The sequence below is a fragment of the Malaya genurostris genome, chromosome 3 (assembly GCF_030247185.1).
Source record: "Malaya genurostris strain Urasoe2022 chromosome 3, Malgen_1.1, whole genome shotgun sequence".
NCBI lineage: Eukaryota > Metazoa > Arthropoda > Insecta > Diptera > Culicidae > Malaya > Malaya genurostris.
In genome coordinates this window covers 24,558,396-24,582,190 of record NC_080572.1, presented here as the reverse complement: position 1 = coordinate 24,582,190, position 23,795 = coordinate 24,558,396, and the positions used below count along the sequence as shown (strand labels likewise).

General features: G+C 35.5%; 1 protein-coding gene across 2 annotated transcripts; it reads left to right on the top strand.

The window, feature by feature from the left end:
* Positions 1 to 20,753: 20,753 nt before the first annotated feature.
* LOC131437396 (ATPase family gene 2 protein homolog B) lies at positions 20,754 to 23,130 on the top strand. 2 transcript variants are annotated; one of them, XM_058606703.1, is made up of 3 exons: positions 21,224 to 21,353; positions 21,871 to 22,891; positions 22,951 to 23,130. In XM_058606703.1, the coding sequence occupies exons 2-3, from the start codon at positions 21,935 to 21,937 to the stop codon at positions 23,098 to 23,100; spliced, it is 1,107 nt and encodes a 368-aa protein (XP_058462686.1). In that variant the 5' UTR covers positions 21,224 to 21,353; positions 21,871 to 21,934; the 3' UTR covers positions 23,101 to 23,130. The 2 variants fall into 2 exon arrangements, with proteins under 2 accessions (XP_058462685.1, XP_058462686.1); XM_058606702.1 differs by having other exon boundaries at positions 20,754 to 22,891.
* The last annotated feature ends 665 nt before the right edge of the window (positions 23,131 to 23,795 follow it).

The following is a 23,795-nucleotide window of genomic DNA, read 5'->3' as shown; positions in this document are numbered from 1 at the left end:
AGACACTGTTTTATTTTGCCCAAGAAAAACGGTTCATTTTTGCCAGCAGCGTTTGAGCGAATGGCTTCAATTGCACTCAGACTCTCTGTGAAGAGAAAATAATGGTTTGGAGATAATGTGACGATTACATTCAAGCTATAATGAACTGCTGCTAACTCTGCTATATAAACAGATGCAGGTTCTTGAAGAACGCTGCTAGTTGCTTGGAACTAAACTTCATAAATGCTTCGAAATCACCTCTGAAATCTGGTTACCCTACCGGTTACGTAGATCTACACTGAGGAAAAAGAAATTAAGAGTTTCATAAGACTATGACATATGAATCAACTATAAATCAATTTCGTTAGAAACTGAAGATTTTCATGAACAGTCTTATGATTTTCTTAATTTTTTATCTATGCATGATATAATTATTCGCTCTATATATTTCATCAATAGTCCCTTATGTGAAAATGTCATAATTTCGACTTATGATTTCATAATTGACAAAAATGCGACCGAGGAAGGAAGTTCGCATCCGAGCTCTCCGGTTACTTCAAGACAGTCCGAATTAATAAAAGAATTAATCGCATATATTTCATCATTCCAGCATTGAATCCAACTGTTAAAATTTACTTTGGAGAGGATATTTCGAAGAACCGCATGCACCATGTCATAACGAAAAGGGAATAAATGTTCTTTTGATCAACGCGAAACGATCAACTTGTATACCCTAGTCACGCGAATCATGAGTCATCGAAATCACAAATATATGTGTTGCGAATAGTTTGCAGAATGAAAATATCTTCAAAGTATTTTTTCAACAGTTGGTACATGAAGTATAAATAAAAATAAATTTCCAATTAAATTGCATGGCAAAATTTACGATACTTATAAAATGATTATCATAAACCGTGACCAACGAAATTCATTCAAATATTTTTGTGAATTTCATAAGACTAGCTTATGGATATCTGGAATAGAAGTCATGAAAAATTTCCCCTCTATATCATAAGACAAAATTGTGAAATACGTTTATAATCCTTATGTCTGAAAGTCATAATTCGTTCTTATGACTTTCGAAGACCGTTTTGCCTGAGTGTAGCCCAATCGGCACTTCAAAGTTCAATCTAACAAGAGCGATTACAGGCATGTGCAAAATTTTTTTAAACCTTGTTTGCATCCGTGGGTTGACCAATTTATCAATCACAATAACAACCTCGCTGAGGAAGAGTTGGCATCGTATGAAGCTGGGGAAACATTTATACAATTCCTTATAGTGCAAGTCGACGCCTTATTAACGGCGTTCAAAACTGCCCTTACACCAAGAAATCATGATGGAATATGATTATTCGGTTACTAGTGAAGTTACAAGTTACTATTACTAGTGAAGTTACAAGTCGCCTGGAGTGAGTTATCAAAAATCTACATTCAATCGGCTTGGTGGACTAGTTTTAGTTTTTTTTGCTTAGTTAAATGAATATATTCCCCCTGAAGATAACATACGAGAAGTTTTTTATCGCCTTAAACAACCAAAATTAAATTTTTAGTAGTGAATAATTTGCGTTGCCGGTACGGTACGCCACTACGAATTACATATTCGTTATGAGACAAGTACTCCAAAAGTATCGAGAATACAACGCGCCATTGACTTCAAAGCGGCATACGACACAATCGCTATGGCAGATTATGCAGCTATGGCAGATCTCTGAAAGAATAAATTTAAATTTAAGTGAGAATCTCTTATTTTTGTTTACATTTCTTCTGTGGTTACCAAGGCTACTGGTAACTGTTTTTCAAAAGCAATAATTTACCAACTTGTGTTGCCAGTTCCATCATTTTTTCAAGCGATTCCATTTTGACATTACCAGTTACTGAGGGGTAGCTCGATTTACGATACAGTTTTAAAAGCGAGTGGCAGGTCGTGTCGTCGGCGACATGCTCGCAAAAAAGGATGTTGCCAATGATTTGTTCGGGAAATGTGAGAGCTGGATATCTTGTTAATATGATGTCTATGATAGAAGTAAACAATTCGAAGAGTCGAAACTCTTTTTATGTTGATTTATTCAGTGGATATAGAGGGAAAGTGGTAAAATTTGGTAAAAGATAGACCAACAGTCCATTCACTAATCAAAAACTGATCTGAGAATATACGATAATTTCTAAATAGGACTAAACTAAACTGGAAACATTTGTCGACGTTTTTCTCCATTTGCTGTCTTTGTTAAATTCGCCCTTCGAAAACCCACGATGTAAAATACACTGGTGACGTGATAAGACAGTTTTGGTTGTGTTGGTAATTTTCTCACGAAATTAAGTATGGCGCACCGAGATTCAAGCATGTAAACATAAACAAGCGACAAGCTCAGATCGGGAATTCACTACTAAGTTATTGATGTTTTATCAACACCGCAAGGAGACATCAATCTATCGTGAAACACCGAATATGACAAAATGAAATCATTTCAGAATACCTATGTTCATATGAAGGTCGAGCGAATCGATCCATTCGTTCGCTCGAATTACACCGGCGGTGGAGAATGTTACCAGCCAAAGTTTGAGATTCCGAATGTTTACTGGGTACATCCGTTCAAGGTTAACTACGAGCAAATTTATTATACGCTGCTCTACTCTACGATGTAGGCTTCAGTACGCCCGTTAACTTACACACAGAACGAAAGTTTCATATCAAGTTTCTATCCGTAGTACGTAAGTACTTTTTTAATGATGGTCGACGTGTTCCTGATCTTGTTATTTTTTTACAGAAGGAAGGTGCTGTGACCACTAAGTCTGGCTAGACCAATGCCATTTGCTTCTACACGCAGAAAAATTTATTTTAAATTTTATTATATTAAACTTTGAATTCAAAGGTATTTTATTCTGAATCAGCGCTTATTTTCATTTTGCTTTGATTCAAATACATTTGATATTTACATCAAAGCAAATTATTATTAGAAATAAATAAAATAAACATTAAATTCAAATATATTGTTCTTTGAATTCAAATATATTTCATTTCCACCTGAATTTCATTTCACTTAGATTCAAATACAATTCTTATTTGATTCAAAGCAAATTAGTTTTGTTTCTAAAATCAGGCTTTCATGCAACTGTGTGTAGATTCAATGATGGATTTTTTTTAAATTCAATAAATTGTTATTTAAAAAAAATTTAGCTAATTATTGTGAATAAAATTTTTATTTATTAACTTTTCGTTTGAGTGTTTGAACAGAATGATTTTACAAGGATAATTTTTTTAAATATTACCATTTAATTCTGTTATAAGTATATCACGTCACTATACAAATTCACTATGTATCTCACGACACTATAAATCTTGTATAATAAACGTCACATCACATATGCACATTTCGAATACAATTTATATTCTTCTTCAGTGTGATAGTTTTGTTTAGTTATTGAAAGAATGCTGCAATGTTGTTCCTTTTATATGAAACGGAAGTAGGTAGATTCCTACAACAGGTATAAACACCTCGAAAAAATTATCTAATTTGTTTTAGGGTAGGGAGAGATTAAGTGTTTTCTATGTTTGTCTGTCCCCTGTGTGTAGGTAGTAACTTAAAGAGCCAGGAAGACCTATTTCCTTGGTCTCTGTTTAGTAAAGAAGTGGAATTATGTTTGAAAATTTCCAGACTTTCTGCCGAATCTAATTTCCATGGGTTGGAAATTTGTCTTAAAATTTTTATGTCATTTATTATTGAATGAATTTTGTGTGCTCAGCTAGGTACGGTTGTGGTATTGACTCCTCTACTTCCTTTCTTTCAAAATTTTCCAACAGCTCCACTGTGAAACCGTTCTCTGGAATGAATACAAATGTAAGTTCCATGTACATAAATAATTCATAACCTACCTATGCTATGAAAGCATATGGTATCGCACAATTATAACGATTTCAATAGTGCAGATAGTTTCAATTCGTCAACTGCTTCGAAAATTATTACTTTCACGAACGAGGTTTTCCGTTTGAGTGATGTAACAAAATGAAATCTTAGAAAAAAATGTGTTAAATATCACAAAATCAACTAGTCCCAATGTTTGATTCAATGAAAATGATTTAGAATCAATAATCACTGGCATTTGATTCAAGGACAAAAATTTTTAATCGACTCCCATGAATTTAAAGCTAAGACTGTATATTTGATTCAGTTCAATTCCAAAGTCAACAATTTTTTTTATCTATCCAACAACATATTTGATTCAAATACATTTAATGTACTGTAACAAGCATTTGAATCAAACAAATTTTTGATCTGTTTCAATAAATTTTTGAAATTTGAAACCATATCTCAATATATTTGAATCTAATATCCATTACCACACAAAATATGATTCAAAAAGAGTTATATTTGATTCAAATTTTAATTCAAACATAATTTTATTTGATTCAAACAATTGTTTGAAGTTGATTTAAAGATTTAATATATTAGAATCTAATGTGTTCTATTTCTCTGCGTGTACCAAATCCGTTTCGGAAAATTTGTCTTTGTTTCGAAGATTGAGCTAAAATCAGGTTACTCATTACGTGTGATGATTGAAAATATTGAACTTACCATGCTTTTCTAAGACCCGACGTTGAAAACCACAAAATTTAAGTTGCATTTCGCTCGACTGATAGTCTTTGGTCCCAAAATGTGCAGAACATACGCGCCAGTTCTTTACACTATTGTACTCCAGTCCGCAAAAAATATACCAGTTTTTTTTTTAAATAGACAGATCATTTCCTCTAATTCGACGATTGAAACATTCCGGAACAAAACAACGCATTTTACTGTCAATATTTTCGCAAACAGAATCAACTCTAAATATTGTCATAAAAGTAACTCCCAGAACGTCATTTGTTTATGTTTTTCTTCTTCACGTCTCTCTGTTATTCCAAAATAAAATGACAACCGCACTAACACATAGAAAAACGTGATCACCAGGTATTTTACATCGTGTCGAAAATGTGCACGCTTAGAAAAGGTTACTCAGAGTTTGAGTACTAGTTACTCATTTTCAAATGATACATGGAAACGTCAAAAATTGAGTAGTTATCATCAATGATATTGAGTAACTCCTACTCTAAATTTAAGTTTAACGCAAGAACTCGTTTTTTTTGTTACTATTCGCAAGATCAGTCTAAAAGTTGTAATAACCATTTGTAGCAACAGGTTGTATTTTTTGTTAGTGAGATCGCATTTTTAGAGGATGAGTCGCTCAACACAAACGGTGTTGTGTCAGCAAAAACCAGAATGATAAATTCCGTGCTGTTCTTCAGAATGGAAACGAATATGCTCAAATGTCATTTATGAGGAATAAGTGTATGATTGGTGCCTGAGCATAACTGACATGTATGTTAATTTGCGATTGACACACTACTCCAAGCGACCACCACTTGATATAGTATTGAGTTCAATTACTTAATATTTTAATACAATACGCTCAGAAAAGGAGCAATTTTTCTGCAAATTTGGTATATAGGAAATAAAATTTCACTCAAAATTGGGTGATAGTTACTCTATTTGAGTATTACTCAGTAAATGAGTAGATTTTACCCAAATATCGTTTCCAGTGGAAGAACTCAAATTTGAGTAACTTCGGAGTTACTCTAAATTAGAGTTGTTCCACTTTTTCTGTAGATGAGTGAGATCTTACTCTTTTTTGAGTAACTATTTTTAAGCATGCATCACGCTTAAAAATAGTTACTCAAAAATGAGTAAGATGAGTTAGTGCGGTTGTCATTTTATTTTGGAATAACAGAGAGACGTGAAGAAGAAAAAACACAAGCAAATGACGTTCTGGGAGTTACTTTTATGACAATATTTAGAGTTAATTCTGTTTGCGAAAATATTGACAGTAAAATGCGTTGTTTTGTTCCGGGATGTTTCAATCGTCGAATTAGAGGAAATGATCAGTCTATTTAAAAAAAAAAACTGGTATATTTTTCGCGGACTGGAGTACAATAGTGTAAAGAACTGGCGCGTATGTTCTGCACATTTCGGGACCAAAGATTATCAGTCGAGCGAAATGCAACTTAAATTTTGTGGTTTTCAACGTCGGGTCTTAGAAAAGCATGGTAAGTTCAATATTTTCAATCATCACACGTAATGAGTAAACTGATTTTAGCTCAATCTTCGAAACAAAGACAAATTTTCCGAAACGGATTTGGTACACGCAGAGAAATAGAACACATTAGATTCTAATATATTAAGTTTTTAAATCAACTTCAAACAATTGTTTGAATCAAATAGAATTATGTTTGAATTAAAATTTGAATCAAATAAAACCCTTTTTGAATCAAATTTTGTGTTTGTAATGGATATTAGATTCAAATATATTGAGATATGGGTTCAAATTTTAAAAATTTATTGAAACAGATCAAAAATTTGTTTGATTCAAATGCTTGTTACAGTACATTAAATGTATTTGAATCAAATATGTTGTTGGATAGATAAAAAAAAATTGTTGACTTTGGAATTGAACTGAATCAAATATACAGAGTCTTAGCTTTAAATTCATGGGCGTCGATTAAAAATTTTTGTCCTTGAATCAAATGCCAGTGATTATTGATTCTAAATCATTTTCATTGAATCAAACATTGGGACTAGTTGATTTTGTGATATTTAACACATTTTTTTCTAAGATTTTATTTTGTTACATCACTCAAACGGAAAACCTCGTTCGTGAAAGTAATAATTTTCGAAGCAGTTGACGGATTGAAACTATCTGCACTATTGAAATCGTTATAATTGTGCGATACCGTATGCTTTCATAGGATAGGTAGGTTATGAATTATTTATGTACATGGAACTTACATTTGTATTCATTCCAGAGAACGGTTTCACAGTGGAGCTGTTGGAAAATTTTGAAAGAAAGGAAGTAGAGGAGTAAATACCACAACCACAAATTTTTTTAAAATAATTTATTGAATTTAAAAAAAATCCATCATTGAATCTACACACAGTTGCATGAAAGCCTGATTTTAGAAACAAAACTAATTTGCTTTGAATCAAATAAGAATTGTATTTGAATCTAAGTGAAATGAAATTCAGGTGGAAATGAAATATATTTGAATTCAAAGAACAATATATTTGAATTTAATGTTTATTTTATTAATTTCTAATAATAATTTGCTTTGATGTAAATATCAAATGTATTTGAATCAAAGCAAAATGAAAATAAGCGCTGATTCAGAATAAAATACCTTTGAATTCAAAGTTTAATATAATAAAATTTAAAATAAATTTTTCTGCGTGTAGAAGCAAATGGCATTGGTCTAGCCAGACAAGATAATAACAAGATCAGGAACACGTCGACCATCATTAAAAAAGTACTTACGTACTACGGATAGAAACTTGATATGAAACTTTCGTTCTGTGTGTAAGTTAACGGGCGTACTGAAGCCTACATCGTAGAGTAGAGCAGCGTATAACCAATTTGCTCGTAGTTAACCTTGAACGGATGTACCCAGTAAACATTCGGAATCTCAAACTTTGGCTTGTAACATTCTCCACCGACGGTGTAATTCGAGCGAACGAATGGATCGATTCTCTCGACCTTCATATGAACATCGGTATTCTGAAATGATTTCATTTTGTCATCTTCGGTGTTTCACGATGGATTGATGTCTCCTTGCGGTGTTGATAAAACATCATTTTTGCCAAATACTTATTTGGTGAGAACGCTGCAAAAATGACAATAAATTGAATCAGAAAAAAATATAATAAGTCAAATATAACCATACTTAAGAGTATGAAGAGCTACAGGCAGATATTGTTTGATCGATTAGGAACTGTAAAACCAAGATGTATTCATTATCGGTTAACCGATCAGTTAAGCGACAATCAACGTGTGGTCGCCATTGTGTATCAATTAAAATTATCAATAAGTGCAACATTTTATTCATCCAATTCGGAATCATTTAGATCATCACTAGCCAAAAAATGCCACTTACAGAACAATCACTCCATTATTCATGATAACTGTAATAGATTCCACAATGCGCCAAATCCTTCCTCCAACGAAATGAACAGAATCAGATGTGTGTACAATTTTCTATATTGCGACATTACCTTGCAAGCCCTTGAAGAAAAATGTCCAGATTTTCAATTAGTGTCAAAGATTCGCCAGGCTGCGCGACAACTGGAGTAACTTAGTAGTGAATTCTCGATCTGAGCTGGTCGTTTGTTTATGTTTACATGCTTGAATCTCGGCGCGCCATACTTAATTTCGTGAGAAAATTACCAACACAACCAAAACTGTCTTATCATGCCACCAGTGTATTTTTTACATCGTGGGTTTTCGAAGGGCGAATTTAACATAGACAGCAAATGGAGAAAAACGTCGATAAATGTTTCGAGTTTAGTTTCAAATCCTATTTAGAAATTATCGTATATTCTCAGATCAGTTTTTGATTAGTGAATGGACTGTTGGTCTATCTTTTACCAAATTTTACCACTTTCCCTCAATATCCACTGAATAAATCAACATAAAAAGAGTTTCGACCCTTTTCGATTTGTTTACTTCTATCAAAGACATCATATTAACAAGATATCCAGCTCTCACATTTCCCGAACAAATCATTGGCAACATCCTTTTTTGCGAGCATGTCGCCCTCAGGTGAGTCCGCATCGAATCTCATACATAGAAGTACACTGAAATGAAAATCTTATTTATATTCATTAGATTTGTCATATGAATCATATGCAGAATATACTTCATAGAAATTATATGGAAACTTATAATCTTTATTTAATGTGTACGTCAAATCTATATGGACGTTATCATAATGAAAGTTATAAAAATATCCCATATAATTTATATGGAAATCCGATGGAAGTCGTGAATCGTACTGCTTGAAGCTGAAGAAATAGTTGTGTCCTCGATATTCATCAACTGCTCCAGACCATTTTTTTTCAGGAAGTTCCGCATCTCAATGTAATTTTAAATTGCTGACAAGACAGCTCATCCAACTTCGTTCAAGGATATGCGTTAACGGACCATGAAATATATATCGCGTACATTTCATTTTTCTATCTGTTTAGTAAGATTCATTTTTATTTTCAGTCTCGGGATCTCACTTCTCTTTCGCAAATATCATGAGGTGCTCCCTTACCGAACGGAATACTAGTAAAGCTACTACCATTGAAAGTTATATATATAATTATATATACATATATATATATATATATATATATATATATATATATATATATATATATATATATATATATATATATATATATATATATATATATATATATATATATATATATATATATATATATATATATATATATAGTATATATATATATATATATATATATATATATATATATATATATATATATATATATATATATATATATAAATTTTATAAAACTAGTCATATGGTATATATGAACCTATCTGAATAAAATCGAAGTGAATATAATATGCGCTTCATAAATTGTTCCAATGTATGTTGTGCGGATATCTAGTAATGGTTATAAGACGCGCCAATAAATTTGACTCAGACTGGAAATTTCATTCGTTATATGGAAATCCTGTAAAAATAACGTTAAGAAGAGTTTTATGTTTCATAAGATTATCTCATATATTTGACATGATGTTGAACACATCTTGTAACTATTATGGGAAATGCTAATAGTGCAAAATCATTAGAATATCATATAATGTGAAAAAGAAAATTTAGCTATATATATATATATATATATATATATATATATATATATATATATATATATATATATATATATATATATATATATAACTTTCAATAGAGCTCATACGAATAGCAAATAATCGCCAACTACTACTTTTCTTTGAGGATTCAAGCTTTACTAGTATTCCGTTCGGTAAGGGAGCACCTCATGATATTTGCGAAAAAGAAGTGAGATCCCGAGACTGAAAATAAAAATGAATCTTACTAGACAGATAGAGTAATGAAATGTACCGGATATATATTTCATGGTCCGTTAACGCATATCCTTGAACGAAGTTGGATGAGCTGTCTTGTCAGCGATTTAAAACTACATTGAGATGCGGAACTTCCTGAAAAAAATGGTCTGGAGCAGTTGATGAATATCGGAGACACAACTATTTCTTCAGCTTCAAGCAGTACGATTCACGACTTCCATCGGATTTCCATATAAATTATATGGGATATTTTTATAACTTTCATTATGATAACGTCCATTTAGATTTGACGTACACATTAAATAAAGATTATAAGTTTCCATATAATTTCTATGAAGTATATTCTGCATATGATTCATATGACAAATCTAATGAATATAAATAAGATTTTCATTTCAGTGTTCCTGTGTGAACAGAGATGCCAGGTAAAAAGTACGGGTGTGTAATGTCAGAGACATAACTGGATGTCGTGAATACGAATATGACACGATTTATTTATGCTTCCGAATTCGAATTGGTAGTTCATCGATTGTTTGAATTGTGCAACTTTCCCCTCTTTCATTACTAGAAATTTAAACGATGCGCCTAGATTAAATTACAGATTAGTTACATTAAACATTCTGAAACGCACTTAAATACTATGAAATAAGCACTATAGTTCTTTATAATAAAAAAAATGGTGACGATTTTAGTTAGTTCAGCACGCAGACTCTGAATTCTAAACCCATATTCCAGAACTAAGCTCTAAAACATGAAGACGATTTTTCGCCATGACTACCAGAATGGGTTTTATAGAGTACAGTAAAGTAAATTTCCGCATAATTCTTTAGGAGTATTATTATGGTTCTAAAAAGAACCGAATAGAAGAAGTCTGGAATAAAGAACTGGATCCTGAGTTCAAGAACTAAATTTAGAACCAATAACAGACTCAGAATCCAGTTACAATTCTAGAATTGCAATTTCGAAACTCAAATTAGTTCCGGAATACAGTTCCAGAATCCAGTTTCAGCACGCAGGCTCTGAATTCTAAACCTATATTGCGGAACTACAATCTGAAAATTGAACTTCTCGTTATGACTACCGAAAACCAAATGATGGCAGGTGCTCTCTCCGTCGCTGATGGTTTAACTCCCGCGATGGCAGTCTGCTTGCCTTGAAGCCCAGCAAGCGAATGAAAGTTGCTACCTGAGCGTTTGAGCTTTTAACCACGCAGAAGGCGCTCTCTCCGTCGCTGCTGGTTTAACTCTCGCGATGGCAGTCTGCTCGCCTTGAAGGCCAGCAAGCGAATGAAAGTTGCTACCTGAGCGTTTGAGGTTTTAACCACGCAAAAGGCGCCCTGTCCGTCGCTGCTGGTCCCACGACGTCTGCTTCCATCGAACGCACGAAAAGAAATGATCGATTTTCACCACGGTTCCCCTTTTATACGCATTCAGTTGAAGATATGTGCTTGACTACCTCAAAATCGTCGTCCTTCCGCGAAAAACCCAAGCGAAAGTAAAGAGTTTTCCGCATTATTTTGAAATTTTGAGAAAACTTAATTTTTGAGTTGTTTGTGGTTATCTCACACTGTTCAAAATATTATCCTAAATTCCTGATCATATTTTTGATGAAATGGTGAAAGAATTATGTTGCTACCATTAATACAAGTCGAGATATTCACGATTAAGTTCTGCCCATTCTTCCATATGGCCAATTTTGAAAAGGCACCCCATAGTAAAGTAAGTCGTATTCACGACAAAATGGGTTGTATAGAGGTACAGTAAAGTAAATTCCGCATAATTCTTTAGGAGTATTATTATGGTTTTAAGAAGAACCGAATAGAAGTCTGGAATAGAGAACTGGTCCCTGAGTTCAAGACCTAAATTTAGATCCAATAACACTCAGAATCCAGTTTCAGTCGCTGCTGGTTCTCGCCTTGGTGGCCAGCAAGCGAATGAGAGATGTGACCTGAGCGTTTGAGGTTTTTATTAACCACGCAGAAGGTGCATTCTCCGTCGCTGCTGCTGCTGGCTGGTCCTCGCGCCTCGATGGCCAGCAAGCGAATGAGAGATGCGACCTGAGCGTTTGAGGTTTTTATTAACCACGCAGAAGGTGCATTCTCTCTCACTGCTGGTGGAAAGTTTAACTCCCGCTGCTGCTGCTGGCTGGTCCTCTCGCCTCGATGGCCAGCAAGCGAATGAGAGATGCGACCTGAGCGTTTGAGGTTTTTATTAACCACGCAGAAGGTGCATTCTCTCTCGCTGCTGGTGGAAAGTTTAACTCTCGCTGCTGCTGCTGGCTGGTCCTCTCGCCTCGATGGCCAGCAAGCGAATGAGAGATGCGACCTTTTTTTTTTTTTTGCATAAATATCTGTTTATTAATCTTATTTTTGTGTATTACATCAACATTTTACAGTACAAGTGTTTTGACCCTTTGGCCTTTCATCTTTGTTGTTCATACGATTCGTTATTAATATTAGGTGTTTTAGTTACTCTTGTTTTACATACTAATGTTTAATCATAATATTTATTTTAATTATTTATAAAATGTCTACCTACTTATAACTATCCCTAACCTAATACGTACAAATTTTGAATTATTTGTATTTCAGAGATTGAGCACCTCTCTTCAAATTTCGTGCAGTATTGTTCGAATTTTTGTTCTAGTATATCCAGTGAGGCAATCTCATGTACTTCACTAGTCCTTGTCCAAGGGGGTAGATTTAGAATCATCTTTAAGATCTTACTTTGAATGCGTTGAAGCCTAAGTTTGTGTGTTCGTGCACAGCCCCGCCAAACAGGGACTGCGTATTCAATTGCGGGGTAGATGATTTGTTTATAGACAGCCATCTGACTCTTCAGGCACAGTTTAGATGTTCTACAAATCAGCGGATACAGAGACCTAATGAGTATGCTGCATTTTTGAACGATTTTGTCAACATGTGACCTGAATATCAGATGTCTGTCAAAGGTGAGTCCTAGATAGAGATGCGACCTGAGCGTTTGAGGTTTTTATTAACCACGCAGAAGGTGCATTCTCCGTCGCTGCTGGTTAAACTCTCGCTGCTGCTGCTGGCTGGTCCTCGCGCCTCGATGGCCAGCAAGCGAATGAGAGATGCGACCTGAGCGTTTGAGGTTTTTATTAACCACGCAGAAGGTGCATTCTCTCTCGCTGCTGGTGGAAAGTTTAACTCTCGCTGCTGCTGCTGGCTGGTAGGGTTGCCACATATACAGATTAATCGGCATTTCACAGATTTTTCAGATAAATTTGTGACCAAGATTCTGTATATGCAGATTACAGATTTTTCTAAAAAAAATCAGATTCGTACAGATTTTTGATAGCGTGGATTAAAAATTGAATAATGATCAAGTTAAAATCTATTAAATTATGGTATTGATTGTTCTTTCAAAATGAAAATATTATCCTGATTGTGTGTTAATTCTAAAAAGAGGATAGAACTTATATAAAAGAGTGTGTTAAGGACAGTAAACACAGATGTTCTATCTGCTAATAAAGATTCGTTTATGCTTACTTTTATTTACAACTAGTGTAGCGTAATTGCTTATGCTTTCAAAAGTTGCTTCTGATAAGGTAGAAAGATGATGGTCTCGGCCATAACGTAAGGTAGTAAAGAAGAAAGATTGCCAATTGCATTATACCTAATGAACGAAATTGAAAATAATCAGATTAAGTTCTCACTTTCAGATTGGATTTTAAAAGTTTTTCGTCAAATCATTATTTCGAGAGACTCAAACGCAAAAACAACTTCCAGCGTTTTTTCAACTACAATATCATAAAATTCAGACTAAGAAATGTTTTGGTTTCTTTAAATTTGGGTTTCAAAGACTTTTTCATTCCGTTGTGCTTTGATTTTTTATCACTTCTATTTACAGATTTTCAATACAGGTTTTTGAGCTCCCGATACAGATTTACCGATTTTTCTTTTGAAAAATGCTGATTTAAATGTGGCAACCCTGCTGGCTGGTCCTCTCGCCTCGATGGCCAGCAAGCGAATGAGAGATGCGACCTGAGCGTTTGAGGTTTTTATTAACCACGCAGAAGGTGCATTCTCTCTCGCTGCTGGTGGAAAGTTTAACTCCCGCTGCTGCTGCTGGCTGGTCCTCGCGCCTCGATGGCCAGCAAGCGAATGAGAGATGCGACCTGAGCGTTTGAGGTTTTTATTAACCACGCAGAAGGTGCATTCTCTCTCGCTGCTGGTGGTAAGTTTAACTCTCGCTGCTGCTGCTGGCTGGTCCTCGCGCCTCGATGGCCAGCAAGCGAATGAGAGATGCGACCTGAGCGTTTGAGGTTTTTATTAACCACGCAGAAGGTGCATTCTCTCTCGCTGCTGGTGGAAAGTTTAACTCTCGCTGCTGCTGCTGGCTGGTCCTCTCGCCTCGATGGCCAGCAAGCGAATCCATCGAACGCACGAAAAGAAATGATCGATTTTCACCACGGTTCCCCTTTTATACGCATTCAGTTGAAGATATGTGCTTGACTACCTCAAAATCGTCGTCCTTCCGCGAAAAACCCAAGCGAAAGTAAAGAGTTTTCCGCATTATTTTGAAATTTTGAGAAAACTTAATTTTTGAGTTGTTTGTGGTTATCTCACACTGTTCAAAATATTATCCTAAATTCCTGATCATATTTTTGATGAAATGGTGAAAGAATTATGTTGCTACCATTAATACAAGTCGAGATATTCACGATTAAGTTCTGCCCATTCTTCCATATGGCCAATTTTGAAAAGGCACCCCATAGTAAAGTAAGTCGTATTCACGACAAAATGGGTTGTATAGAGGTACAGTAAAGTAAATTCCGCATAATTCTTTAGGAGTATTATTATGGTTTTAAGAAGAACCGAATAGAAGTCTGGAATAGAGAACTGGTCCCTGAGTTCAAGACCTAAATTTAGATCCAATAACACTCAGAATCCAGTTTCAGTCGCTGCTGGTTCTCGCCTTGGTGGCCAGCAAGCGAATGAGAGATGTGACCTGAGCGTTTGAGGTTTTTATTAACCACGCAGAAGGTGCATTCTCCGTCGCTGCTGCTGCTGGCTGGTCCTCGCGCCTCGATGGCCAGCAAGCGAATGAGAGATGCGACCTGAGCGTTTGAGGTTTTTATTAACCACGCAGAAGGTGCATTCTCTCTCACTGCTGGTGGAAAGTTTAACTCCCGCTGCTGCTGCTGGCTGGTCCTCTCGCCTCGATGGCCAGCAAGCGAATGAGAGATGCGACCTGAGCGTTTGAGGTTTTTATTAACCACGCAGAAGGTGCATTCTCTCTCGCTGCTGGTGGAAAGTTTAACTCTCGCTGCTGCTGCTGGCTGGTCCTCTCGCCTCGATGGCCAGCAAGCGAATGAGAGATGCGACCTTTTTTTTTTTTTTGCATAAATATCTGTTTATTAATCTTATTTTTGTGTATTACATCAACATTTTACAGTACAAGTGTTTTGACCCTTTGGCCTTTCATCTTTGTTGTTCATACGATTCGTTATTAATATTAGGTGTTTTAGTTACTCTTGTTTTACATACTAATGTTTAATCATAATATTTATTTTAATTATTTATAAAATGTCTACCTACTTATAACTATCCCTAACCTAATACGTACAAATTTTGAATTATTTGTATTTCAGAGATTGAGCACCTCTCTTCAAATTTCGTGCAGTATTGTTCGAATTTTTGTTCTAGTATATCCAGTGAGGCAATCTCATGTACTTCACTAGTCCTTGTCCAAGGGGGTAGATTTAGAATCATCTTTAAGATCTTACTTTGAATGCGTTGAAGCCTAAGTTTGTGTGTTCGTGCACAGCCCCGCCAAACAGGGACTGCGTATTCAATTGCGGGGTAGATGATTTGTTTATAGACAGCCATCTGACTCTTCAGGCACAGTTTAGATGTTCTACAAATCAGCGGATACAGAGACCTAATGAGTATGCTGCATTTTTGAACGATTTTGTCAACATGTGACCTGAATATCAGATGTCTGTCAAAGGTGAGTCCTAGATAGAGATGCGACCTGAGCGTTTGAGGTTTTTATTAACCACGCAGAAGGTGCATTCTCCGTCGCTGCTGGTTAAACTCTCGCTGCTGCTGCTGGCTGGTCCTCGCGCCTCGATGGCCAGCAAGCGAATGAGAGATGCGACCTGAGCGTTTGAGGTTTTTATTAACCACGCAGAAGGTGCATTCTCTCTCGCTGCTGGTGGAAAGTTTAACTCTCGCTGCTGCTGCTGGCTGGTAGGGTTGCCACATATACAGATTAATCGGCATTTCACAGATTTTTCAGATAAATTTGTGACCAAGATTCTGTATATGCAGATTACAGATTTTTCTAAAAAAAATCAGATTCGTACAGATTTTTGATAGCGTGGATTAAAAATTGAATAATGATCAAGTTAAAATCTATTAAATTATGGTATTGATTGTTCTTTCAAAATGAAAATATTATCCTGATTGTGTGTTAATTCTAAAAAGAGGATAGAACTTATATAAAAGAGTGTGTTAAGGACAGTAAACACAGATGTTCTATCTGCTAATAAAGATTCGTTTATGCTTACTTTTATTTACAACTAGTGTAGCGTAATTGCTTATGCTTTCAAAAGTTGCTTCTGATAAGGTAGAAAGATGATGGTCTCGGCCATAACGTAAGGTAGTAAAGAAGAAAGATTGCCAATTGCATTATACCTAATGAACGAAATTGAAAATAATCAGATTAAGTTCTCACTTTCAGATTGGATTTTAAAAGTTTTTCGTCAAATCATTATTTCGAGAGACTCAAACGCAAAAACAACTTCCAGCGTTTTTTCAACTACAATATCATAAAATTCAGACTAAGAAATGTTTTGGTTTCTTTAAATTTGGGTTTCAAAGACTTTTTCATTCCGTTGTGCTTTGATTTTTTATCACTTCTATTTACAGATTTTCAATACAGGTTTTTGAGCTCCCGATACAGATTTACCGATTTTTCTTTTGAAAAATGCTGATTTAAATGTGGCAACCCTGCTGGCTGGTCCTCTCGCCTCGATGGCCAGCAAGCGAATGAGAGATGCGACCTGAGCGTTTGAGGTTTTTATTAACCACGCAGAAGGTGCATTCTCTCTCGCTGCTGGTGGAAAGTTTAACTCCCGCTGCTGCTGCTGGCTGGTCCTCGCGCCTCGATGGCCAGCAAGCGAATGAGAGATGCGACCTGAGCGTTTGAGGTTTTTATTAACCACGCAGAAGGTGCATTCTCTCTCGCTGCTGGTGGTAAGTTTAACTCTCGCTGCTGCTGCTGGCTGGTCCTCGCGCCTCGATGGCCAGCAAGCGAATGAGAGATGCGACCTGAGCGTTTGAGGTTTTTATTAACCACGCAGAAGGTGCATTCTCTCTCGCTGCTGGTGGAAAGTTTAACTCTCGCTGCTGCTGCTGGCTGGTCCTCTCGCCTCGATGGCCAGCAAGCGAATGAGAGATGCGACCTGAGCGTTTGAGGTTTTTATTAACCACGCAGAAGGTGCATTCTCTCTCGCTGCTGGTTGATGATTCCACTCCCACGACGTCTGCTTCCATCGAACGCATGAAAAGAAATGATCGATTTTCGACCACGGTTCCCCTTTTATACGCATTCAGTTGAAGATATGTGCCTGACTATCTCAAAATCGTCGTCCTTGCGCGAAAAACCCAAGCGAAAGTAAAAAGTTTTCCGCGTTGTTTTCAAATTTTAAGAAAACTTTATTTTTGAGTTGTTTGTGGTTATCGCACACTGTTCAAAATATTATCCTGAATTCCTGATCATATTTTTGATGAAATGGTGAAAGAATTATGTTGCTACCATTAATACAAGTCGAGATATTCGCGATTAAATTCTGCCAATTCTTCCATATGGCTAATTTTGAAAAGGCACCCCATAGTAAAGTAAGTCGTATTCACGACAAAATTTTAAATATCTTCAGACAGGGCTGCAAAAGTCTGTATATCCGAGAAAAAACAAGTATGTTTTTAAATCTGTATAAATGGCAGAGACGCCATTTATACAGATTTATCTGTATTATACAGATTTTTACATGCTCATACAGATTTAATACAGAGTACAGATTTTGTACAGATTTCCTAAATTTAATACAGATTTATACAGATCTCACGAAAAGAAAGAAATAATTAATCTTTTCTGTCTAAGCTATCTTTTAGTATTTGATTCCAGTGACGAGATAAAAGTCCACAATCTGTTGGAATAAAATCTTTTTGCATAATTTTGTTGTAAGAATTTCATTTCATTAGTGAATACAGATTAATACAGATTTTTTATTCAAAGCAATACCGATTTTATATGAAAATATCTGGCATCTCTGGAATAAAGTATGATACGTACCTAGTACTCAATCTCTGAGTAACTTTTTCTAAGCGTGTGTGTGGAACAGAGACGTCAAATTCTACGACAAGACCTGACAACTGGCTTCTTATTCTTCCTTCCGAATCATCTTTTTCGTCATTTTCGCCCTGTGGAATAAATACCAACGTATCGGCTACAGTGTAGCCATATTTACAGATTTTTTTTAACTATTCTAGGAAAAAAATATTACATTTAAATTTTTAGACTTTAGGTTTTTGATTTGAAATAAACATAAAACATGTTTTGGTGAATGCATTTCTTTATTATATATTAATGCTTAAAAACAATTAATTGAGCTTTGATGACAAAACACGAAATATCTTATGTTGAATGAAAAATCGGATCCATTGTTGACGTATTACCGGATCTTTAGGAAACCGGAAAAATTCAGGTTTGGATAGAAATGCTTAATGCGACCACAGTGTGGAACACAACAGTTCATTCTTCTCGTAAAACTAAACACACTTTTGAGTTTACACTAATTTAACAAATCTTTTTTGGTTACACTTTAATTCACTAAAAAGAAAAACGGCTTGATGCCTATTTTAATTACACAGTCCTGCCACTATAAATATTTATTACCAAAGAGATTGAAAAAAAAAGTGAAACATTCTCCGAAAATTTTCATTTTCATTGGTGAGCTAAAATTATACATTTTAATAAATTTGTTTTCTGATTTTCTTTATACTTGGCATCATTGCTCGCGTACCCTGCAAAAGTTTTATCTTTTCACAATGTGCAGGTGGCAACATCAAAATCAGCCAATCAGAAACTGGTCCATTTTGGAACAAAAGCAGCCCCCCAGATGTCAGGTCTTGTCTTAGGGTCAAATTGCTCAAAAGCAGAGATGCCATTTATAAAGATTTATCTGTATTAGAGCAAATTCAGCAGCTGCAAGATTCATATGGGTGGTCTATAATGTGAATGAAACTGAAACAAACGTATCCCCAGCAATCCGTTTAGTTTTATTTATTCGACCAGTTCTAGTGTCAAATTTAAAACTGGTATACATTGCCGTTCCATTTTTTTCTATATTTGAAACATAGATATAACGCTGCTGGGGCTGCCAGTTTATTTTGTTATAATTTCTAGATTTAAATTTTAAAACTGACATAAATTATCCATCTAGAACTAGAACACTCCTGAATATGCCCTTATACAGATTTTTAAATACGCACACAGATTTTATACAGAGTACAGATATTATACAGATTTTCTAAATTTTATACAGATTTATACAGATTTCACAAAAAGTAAGAAAGAAAAAATTACACTATTTTGCCTGAGCTATCAATTAGTTTCTATTTCTTTGCGTTTCGTCTTCGGCTTGTCAGTGCTTAAAGCAGTTCAAACTGAACTGCCATCTCGCGCCTAGCAGATCAATCTATTGGCATATTGTCGCAAAACTGAAATGTAGAGGCGCTGCTTGTTTAGAGATGATACTTTCACTAAACAGAACTAACTAAAAAGAGCTTTCAAATCGGTAGGAAAATTTCTAATTACTCCAACTTTTCAACGATTTCTTATGAAAACGGGCAAATTCATTCGAAAAATCATAGTAGAAGATGAAGAAAAAGTTTTTACTCTGAGGTGGTAATGTTGATCTTAATTCATTGTGCGAAATCTACCGTTTATTCAGAATAGGGCATTAAACTTGGTTTGATACCATTTTTTAAATGCCTGGAAATAAAACTAAATAATCCAAAAGACATGGTTCCATTTTTCATTGGCAGGTGTCGCTACCGGTAAATCAGCTTTGCGACAATGTGCCAATACCGCTAAGCATACGTAAAGTTGGCACTATTTATGCAATCCTCAAAAGATATTGTACAAGTCAAGTGCCATATTATTGATGTCTCATGCGAAAACGAGTGACGGGTTAATACTGGCCGTCGCAAAATGAGAACATTTAGGAGTTTTGTTGGTTTGTGCGAAAAGCACATATTTTGTTTCTATTTTTTCGCGTCAGTGCTTAAGGCAATTCACAGTTTCTGCACAAACCAACAAAAACTTTTAAATTTATCTATTAGTATTTGAATGCAGCGACGAGATATAAATTATCAATCAACATGTAGTTTAGCATGTATAATTTGAAGCCAATTTGAGCTGATATTAAAGGAAGTCATGGCAAATGAAACTTTGTCAGACTGAGAGTTTTATGACCTGACTTGACGTTGAATATTGGACGTTGGATTCCATGTCAACTTTGAAGTCAACATTTTGAAACTATTAAATTTCGTTGATGAATTGTGGGCGCGGCAATGACTTACGAAGATATGAAGAATGAATGCTCATTAAATCTGTTATTCTTTAATCATAGTCTATTGAAATAACATCTTCTAGCATTATTTTATTACAGAAATTTCATTTTATTAGTGAATACAGATAAATACAGATTTTTCTGTAAAGCAATACAGATTTTCTATGAAAATATCTGGCATCTCTGCTCAAAAGCATCCCCCGTTGTTAGGTCTTGTTTTAGGGTTTTTTTTTGTTTGTGTTGTCGCTTGACTGGCTAAGACCATAGTTGTTTTAGGGTTTATATTATTTTGCTTATAAGTGTCAGTATGTTCAAACCAATTTTAATTAATCATCAAATTACCCCAGACAGTAGACAACTATTTCCGGCGCGCCAGATATGTGAATTATCGAAGAATTTATTTGCCGAAGAACTCTGTAGTGGCATCCGATTGCCGGTGGGAACTCCGGTTGTGTGTCGTTTCTGTAACAGTGACCGACAGTTCCTGTGCAAATTGTTCACACCTTCTTTGCAATACATCGTAAAAAATACGATTTGTTATGTGGATCAAAGTGTGGAGGTGTCCTCTTCTTTTGTGACCACAAAGCAGCTGGTGGACTTTGATATCCTGGTTGTGAAGGACTTGATCGAGATTAATGAAAACATTTGTTATTTCGACAAGGTTTCTGTAACCTTGAGTGTTGATTGTAGTAAACTGAATCTCGATGTTACTAGTAATAAAGTGGAGTTAGCTGAATTGGTGAAATATTTGATACGAACGTTCTTTTTTAGTAAAAACTGTCGAGTCCATTTGAGTGAAATATCTGGTTCAAACTATGGAATTGCTAGTGTGACGATTAAAAGTACTGAAGGTAGCAGTTCCTATGGTCAAATCGATCGTAACACAATTCTTTTAGTTGAAAAAATTCTATACACTGATCATCAGAGTAAAGATTTGTTACAACTGGGAGGGTTGTTTTTTCCTAAAGTAAACATACAAAAATGTTTAAATCAAACAGTAAAGGAAAATATGTTGTTGATTGGGCCACCTGGTTCGGGGAAAAACTCACTAATAGCACAACTTGGCCAAGAAGGAAATCACCCGATATTCTGCATTCGAGGATTAAATTTTATCAGGTCTTACCCAGGTGAAACGGAGTTAGAGCTAAAAAAAACTTTCCAACGAATCGAAAGATTTGCTAGATCTTTTGGGGATTTATGCAAAACAATTTTGTTGGTAAAGGATGTGGAAACCCTGTGTCCTAAGTTAAGTAACAAAAAAGATGAAGATTTATTAAACATCGCTAGAATATCTTCACAGTTTACGGCTCAACTAGATAGATTGCATAATTCTGATAATAATATTATTGTAATTGGAACTACTTCTAGTATTGAAGGCTTAGATCCGAGAATTCGTCGTCCTTGTCGGTTTGGAATTGAAGTTTTCATTCGAATGCCATCCGAGGAACATCGCAAGGACATTCTTACCGTTGTGCTTGAGCGAACAGGTTTTGCTATAGATGCATCTGTGTTAAATGAAATTATCAAACGAACAGCTGGTTACGCAGGATCGGATTTAGAATTGTTGATTCACACGATTCAAAGATCCATTGATAGAAACCCCTCAATCGCATTGATCGAAACCGTTGATCAGTGCTTAAAGAAAATACGACCAAATTCGCTCCGGAATTCTATTGGAGTGTTAAGTTCTCTCACCAATACGCTGGACTCAATCGGAGGAATGGAAACATTGAAAAAAACGCTTCGGGTTTCAGTCCTTGGTCCACTTCAACATCCTCAGGCATTTCAAAGATTTGGACTAAGTTATCTAAAAGGTATACTTCTCTATGGACCTCCTGGGTGCGCTAAAACTACAATCGCCAGATGCCTAGCTGCTGAATCCCGAATGACATTCGTTTCAGTTTCTGCTGCTGCAGTTTATTCACCATATGTAGGACAAGCGGAGAAGTTAATTACTAGACTGTTCAATCAAGCACGACTTAGTGCCCCAGCTGTAATTTTCTTGGATGAAATTGATGCTTTGGTAGGTTGTCGCAGTATGCAAGGAACCCGTTCAAATGACGTTCACATACGAGTTCTTTCGACTTTGTTAATCGAAATGGATGGAATTGGTGGAAGCTTTCAGTCATCGATGGCAAGCAGTGACGATTCAAGAAACATTTTAGTCATTGCGGCTTCTAACCGACCGGATATGATTGATGGAGCTCTATTAAGACCCGGTCGTATTAATAAGCTCATCCACATTCCAGCACCAGATGTATCGGCTCGGCTGGAAATTTTGAAGAAAGTATCGGCAAACGTACCTTTGGCAGATGATGTTTGCTTACATCGGTTGGCAGAACAAACTGAGCGTTATTCTGGAGCGGACTTGCGAAATCTTTGTTCACAGGTTTGTGTAGTATTAGCGACATCATATCCTTTATAGAATATTGAAACATGTAATTTTAGGCTGCTTTGCACGCTGCTTCACTCGATGACGATATTCATCAAGTAACTATGGCGCACTTTCAACACGTTCTACAGGAGAGCGGTCCTTCACTGACACATGAACAAATTGAATGGTACTTCCAGTACGAGGCGGACCATAAAACATTATGAGATTTAACAAAATGTCGATCGATCAATCAGCGGGAGATAAAATTATTATTTTGGTTATTTCAATCAGAGTGATGACACACCAACTTACCAATTGTTGCCAAGTATTCACATTAGTAGCAGCCTGTTTTCGTTATCGATACATGTTGAACATTGGTAGCTTTGAAAAATGCATTCGATCACTTGCTTGAAATTGATAAAATTGGTTGATTTTGCCGAAAAATCGTCTGTTAAACATTCCAATGTGCTAATGGCGCTTGAAATTTTACTTTTTGTCGAGATAAGAATGGTATTTAGCTTATGGTTATGATAGTGTTAAATGAAATGCATTTAGTTGATTGAATATGACAGGCTGATAACTGTGTCTTACATATATTGAAATGGTAAAAAGGCAGTGCAGATTGTCCGAGTTTACTTTTGTTTATTGTTTGGCTGTGTTATCACTTACCATCTAATTTTCAGCGGAGTTTCGCTTGATAGTTTGATTTACCAAAGCATAACCTTGGTGCTATTAATATTCCAATGCGGAACTTAACCTTCTTTTATGACAGATCTCGAATAGTTATTTGAATAGTCCTAATTTTACGACATCTTGTTTATGAAATCTATCACTTACTTTCTGAACCAATGACCAAGGGCGAGAAAATCAACCATGTTTCATTAAAATTTCCAATAGGAGACTTACCCGCCCAAAAGTT

Excerpts from the sequence above, each read along its gene's own strand:
- LOC131437396 (XM_058606702.1), top strand. The coding sequence starts at position 20,810 with ATGTTCAAACCAATTTTAATTAATCATCAAATTACCCCAGACAGTAGA. Across the intron at positions 22,892-22,950 it reads TGCGAAATCTTTGTTCACAG|GCTGCTTTGCACGCTGCTTC; the intron begins GTTTGTGTAGTA and ends ATGTAATTTTAG.